This window comes from Oncorhynchus masou, unplaced genomic scaffold, assembly GCF_036934945.1.
Source record: "Oncorhynchus masou masou isolate Uvic2021 unplaced genomic scaffold, UVic_Omas_1.1 unplaced_scaffold_1397, whole genome shotgun sequence".
Taxonomy (NCBI): domain Eukaryota; kingdom Metazoa; phylum Chordata; class Actinopteri; order Salmoniformes; family Salmonidae; genus Oncorhynchus; species Oncorhynchus masou.
Window position 1 is genome coordinate 28,402 of NW_027003897.1, and position 5,601 is coordinate 34,002.

Genomic DNA, 5,601 nt, shown 5'->3' on the forward strand with positions numbered 1-5,601 from the left:
CATACTCCTGTTAGTAGACTAGATGATGTCAGATGATGTCTGTCCATAATCCTGTTAGTAGACTAGATGATGTCAGAGGATGTCAGTCCATAATCCTGTTAGTAGGCTAGATGATGTCAGAGGATGTCAGATGATGTCAGTCCATACTCCTGTTAGTAGACTAGATGATGTCAGAGTATGTCAGATGATGTCAGTCCATAATCCTGTTAGTAGACTATATGATGTCAGAGGATGTCAGAGGATGTCTGTCCATACTCCTGTTAGTAGACTAGATGATGTCAGAGGATGTCTGCCCATACTCCTGTTAGTAGACTAGATGATGTCAGAGGATGTCAGTCCATCCTCCTGTTAGTAGACTAGATGATGTCAGAGGATGTCAGATGATGTCAGTCCATACTCCTGTTAGTAGACTAGATGATGTCAGAGGATGTCTGCCAATACTCCTGTTGGTAGACTAGATGATGTTAGATGATGTCAGAAGATGTCTCCCCATACTCCTGTTGGTAGACTAGAGGATGTCAGATGATGCCAGAGGGTGTCTGTTCATCTATGGATATCTTATTACCAACAGTGAAACCTGAGTGATCTTCTATAGTGAAACTACCAGAGTGTTTAATGTTTCTAGTGCTAAAGCTCAGCTGGACACAGTGGCTGTATTTCTAACACCAAATATAACATGTATCGTTAAAACGGAATTAAAAACACTGAAAGATATCGTCTCGTTTGAACCATTTATTATGAAATTCCTAAAGATAGATGTAAACAGTCGTCTTTTCATAAAACAGGGGTATAGAGTACTGTCGACACCTTGGGACTGATTTCAGGTCAGAATCATTATGACATTACATACAACAAGCAAAAAAATAAATAAATAAAAAACGAGGAAAACAACAAAGCAACAAAAAAAAACAGGTCCATTCTTTTTTTTTTTTTGCATAACACAACACATTAAAGAATACCAGGAGTTCAATTTACATAAAAACATATCTTATTTACAGTATAAATGACATTGATGTTGTTATACAGTGGGCTGCAGTGCTGTGAGATGTGGGCCCAGGGAAAGAGTAGTCAACAAGAGTCACATATCATAGTGGAGGGGCTGGGACTGACTGGGACTGGCTGGGACTGGCCGGGACTGACTGGGACTGACTGGGACTGACTGGGACTGACCGGGACTGACTGGTACTGACAGGGACTGACCGGGACTGACCGGGACTGACCAGGACTGACTGGGACTGACTGGGACTGACCAGGACTGACTGGGACTGACTGGGACTGACCGGGACTGACCGGGACTGACCGGTACTGACAGGGACTGACCGGGACTGACAGGGACTGACTGGGACAGGCCGGGACTGACTGGGACTGACCAGGACTGACTGGGACTGACAGGGACTGACCGGGACTGACAGGGACTGACCGGGACTGACCGGGACTGACTGGGACTGGCCGGGACTGACCGGGACTGACTGGGACTGGCCGGGACTGACCGGGACTGACCGGGACTGACAGGGACTGACCGGGACTGACTGGGACTGACCAGGACTGACTGGGACTGACAGGGACTGACCGGGACTGACCGGGACTGACTGGGACTGGCCGGGACTGACCGGGACTGACCGGGACTGACCGGTACTGACAGGGACTGACCGGGACTGACTGGGACTGACCAGGACTGACTGGGACTGACAGGGACTGACCGGGACTGACAGGGACTGACCGGGACTGACAGGGACTGACTGAGACTGACCGGGACTAACTGGGACTGACTGGGACTGGCTGGGACTGACTGAGACTGACTGGGACTGACCGGGACTGGCTGGGACTGACTGGGACTGGCTGGGACTGACTGGGACTGGCCGGGACTGGCTGGGACTGACTGGGACTGGCTGGGACTGGCCGGGAGTGGCCGGGTTTGGAAGGGGCTGGCCGGGAGTGACCGGGTTTGGCCGGGACTGGCCGGGAGTGGCCGGGTTTGGAAGGGGCTGGCTGGGAGTGACCGGGTTTGGAAGGGGCTGGCCGGGAGTGACCGGTGCAGGCCGGGACTGGCTGGATGGTGATGATGGCGTTCTGTGTTTGTTATTATCACACTATGCAGGCTTCCCAAATGGTACCCTTTTCCCTACTAGTGCACTAGTTTGGACCACTGCCCATTTCCTACATACTGCCCTATAGGTCCTGGTCAAAAGTAGTGCACTATATGTAGAATAGGGTACCAAAGTAGTGCACTATATATAGAATAGGGTACCAAAGTAGGGCTCTACATATAGAATTGGGTCCCAAAGTAGTGTACTATATATAGAATAGGGTGTCAAAGTAGTGCACTATACATACAATAGGTTACCAAAGTAGTGCACTATATATAGAATAGGGTGCCAAAGTGGTGCACTATATATATATAGAATAGGGTACCAAGGTAGGGCTCTACATATAGAATTGGGTACCAAAGTAGTGCACTATATATAGAATAGGGTGTCAAAGTAGTGCACTATATATAGAATAGGATGTCAATGATGACAGAACGATGACATTCTGTCTTTTGACATGACGACCCCTGACCTCGTGCACGGGGGGGCGGGGACAAATCCAATACCTTCAAGGGGGGGGGGGGGTCGTCTCGTCAAAAGAGACAGTGCTGCTTGGTCCCTAACCCCCCCTCCCCTGAAGCCTACCCCTCTAACTCCTGAACCCCCTATCCCCCCCCCCATGGGCACCCCAATAGTGACAACTGATGAAAGGTGAAAGGGGGCGGGTCTCTGTTTTGATAGACTGAAACCCCATCAGTAGATGTGACAACACGCTGCAGATCAAAATCTGTTCAACATTTCACATCAATGAACTGAACCCAATTAGAACCCTCATAACAGATGAGAGGGGGAGTGAGATGCACCCTATTCCCTACATAGTGCACTATACCACAGCCTTATGATGCCCTGGTTAAAATAGAGCACGGCACAAGAAATATGGTGGAATTTGGAATGCCAAAGGGGAGTGGGGGAGAAGAGGAGAAGAGGAATGGAGGAAGAGTGGGGAAGAGGAGGGAAGGATGGTTTGAGGTGAGACGAGGAAGAGGAGGAATGGAGGAGGAGGAGTGGAGGAGAGGAGGCAAGGATGGTTTGAGGTGAGGCGAGGAAGAGAGGGAATGGAGGAGGAGGAGTGGGGGAGAGGAGGGAAGGATGGTTTGAGGTGAGGCGAGGAAGAGAGGGAATTGGAAGGGGGAGTGGGGTGCATAGATTCATCATCATCATCATCATCATCATTATCATCATCAATCATCATCATAATCAACCTGTAATCTTATAGACCTAATGATTTGTAAATAAACAAAGCAGTCCAGAAACATGTTCTTCCAGCCTCTACTCCGCTCTCCTCGTTTCACAGAAAGAAAGAAAGGCCCATTTGACCCGACAGCATTCTGATCAATACGGCTCAGGATGTCGGCTACAGGAAACGGTTGTGTTTAAGGCTACTGGTAGAATTTGTGTTTCAATAATCATGCAGTGTTTCAAAGGTATTCATGGAACAGTATTGGCTGGGAACTAGTTTGTTGACAACCATTGGACATTGCCCATCCAATGCTCTGGTGAATGTTAGTGAAATCATCAAGATGAAAATGAATGAATGAATGACAGACAACGTGATTTTGGTTTGTATTGGTGTTCCTAGTTCTCAAAGCAGGACAGACTTCCACACTATATCAGGACAGACTTCCACACTAAAGCTGGACAGACTTCAACACTAAAGCAGGACAGACTTCCACACTAAAGCAGGACAGACTTCCACACTAAAGCTGGACAGACTTCCACACTAAAGCAGGACAGACTTCCACACTAAATCTGTCATGTCTTGTTATGTCTGTTCCTGTCCTTTCTCTTCACTCTGTCTCTCTCTGCTGGTCTTTTTAGGTTACCTTCTCTGTCTCTCATTCTTCAGCTGTTCTACATCTCCCCTAACTAGCTCATTCACTCTTTCCCCACCTGTTCTCTCTTCCCCCTCTGATTAGGTCTCTATTTCTCTCTCTGTTCCTGCTACTTTCAGTGTCTGATTCTTGTTTGTGTTTTTGATGCCAGAAGCAAGCTGTCGTCCCGTTTGCTTCCACCTTGTCCTATCCTGTCGGAGTCTGCCTGGCAGGTGCATCCTGCATTATACTAACGTTCTTTTTGTTCCATTGACTACGTTGGAAGAGGATTTATGCCATTCCTGTTTTTTCATTAAAGAACTCTGTTTTCTGTTAAAACCGCTTTTGGGTCTTCACTCAAGTACATAACAAAATCAGGACAGACTTCCACACTAAATCAAGACAGACTTCCACACTAAATCAAGACAGACTTCCACAATAAATCAGGACAGACTTCCACACTAAATCAAGACAGACTTCCACACTAAATCAAGACAGACTTCCACACTAAATCAAGACAGACTTCCACAATAAATCAGGACAGACTTCCACACTAAATCAAGACAGACTTCCACTCCAAATCAAGACAGACTTCCACACTAAATCAGGAAAGACTTCCACACTAAATCAAGACAGAATTCCAAACTAAATCAGGACAGAATTCCACACTAAATCAAGACAGAATTCCAAACTAAATCAGGACAGAATTCCACACTAAATCAAGACAGAATTCCAAACTAAATCAGGACAGAATTCCGCACTAAATCAGAACAGACTACCACACTAAATCAGGACAGAATTCCGCACTAAATCAGAACAGAATTCCAAAACTAAATCAGGACAGACTTCCACACTAAATTAGGACAGACTTCTACACTAAATCAGGACAGACATCCACACTAAATCAGGACAGACTACCACACTAAAGCAGGACAGACTTCCACACTAAATCAGAACAGACTTCCACACTAAATCAGGACAGACATCCACCCTAAATCAGGACAGACTTCAACACTAAATCAGGACAGACTTCCACACTAAATCATGACAGACTTCCATGGTAAAAAAAGGACAGACTTCCACACTAAATCAGGACAGACTTCCACAGTAGATCAGGACAGACTTCCACACTAAATCAGGACAGACTTCCACAGTAAATCAGGACAGACTTCCACAGTAAATCAGGACAGACTTCCATACTAAATCAGGAGAGACTTCCACACTAAATCAAGACAGAATTCCAAACTAAATCAGGACAGAATTCCACACTAAATCAGGACAGACTACCACACTAAATCAGGACAGAATTCCGCACTAAATCAGAACAGACTACCACACTAAATCAGGACAGAATTCCACACTAAATCAGAACAGAATTCCAAAACTAAATCAGGACAGACTTCCACACTAAATTAGGACAGACTTCTACACTAAATCAGGACAGACATCCACACTAAATCAGGACAGACTACCAAACTAAAGCAGGACAGACTTCCACACTAAATCAGGACAGACTTCCACACTAAATCAGGACGGACTTCCACACTGAAACAGGAGAGAATTCCAAACAAATAACAGGACAGACTTCCACACTAAATCAGGACAGACTTCAACACTAAATCAGGACAGACTACCACACTCAATCAGGACAGACTTCAACACTAAATCAGGACAGACTTCAACACTAAATCAGGACAGAATTC

The 5,601-nt window shown here is 46.2% G+C and overlaps 1 protein-coding gene across 1 annotated transcript; it reads right to left on the minus strand.

Annotated features, from left to right (window-relative positions):
• Window positions 1-717: 717 nt before the first annotated feature.
• On the minus strand, window positions 718-2,708 carry LOC135530621 (uncharacterized). Its single transcript, XM_064958909.1, has 2 exons — window positions 2,673-2,708; window positions 718-2,090 (listed from the first exon to the last, which is right to left on the minus strand). The coding sequence occupies exons 1-2, from the start codon at window positions 2,706-2,708 to the stop codon at window positions 1,086-1,088; spliced, it is 1,041 nt and encodes a 346-aa protein (XP_064814981.1). The 3' UTR covers window positions 718-1,085.
• Between the last annotated feature and the right edge of the window lie 2,893 nt (window positions 2,709-5,601).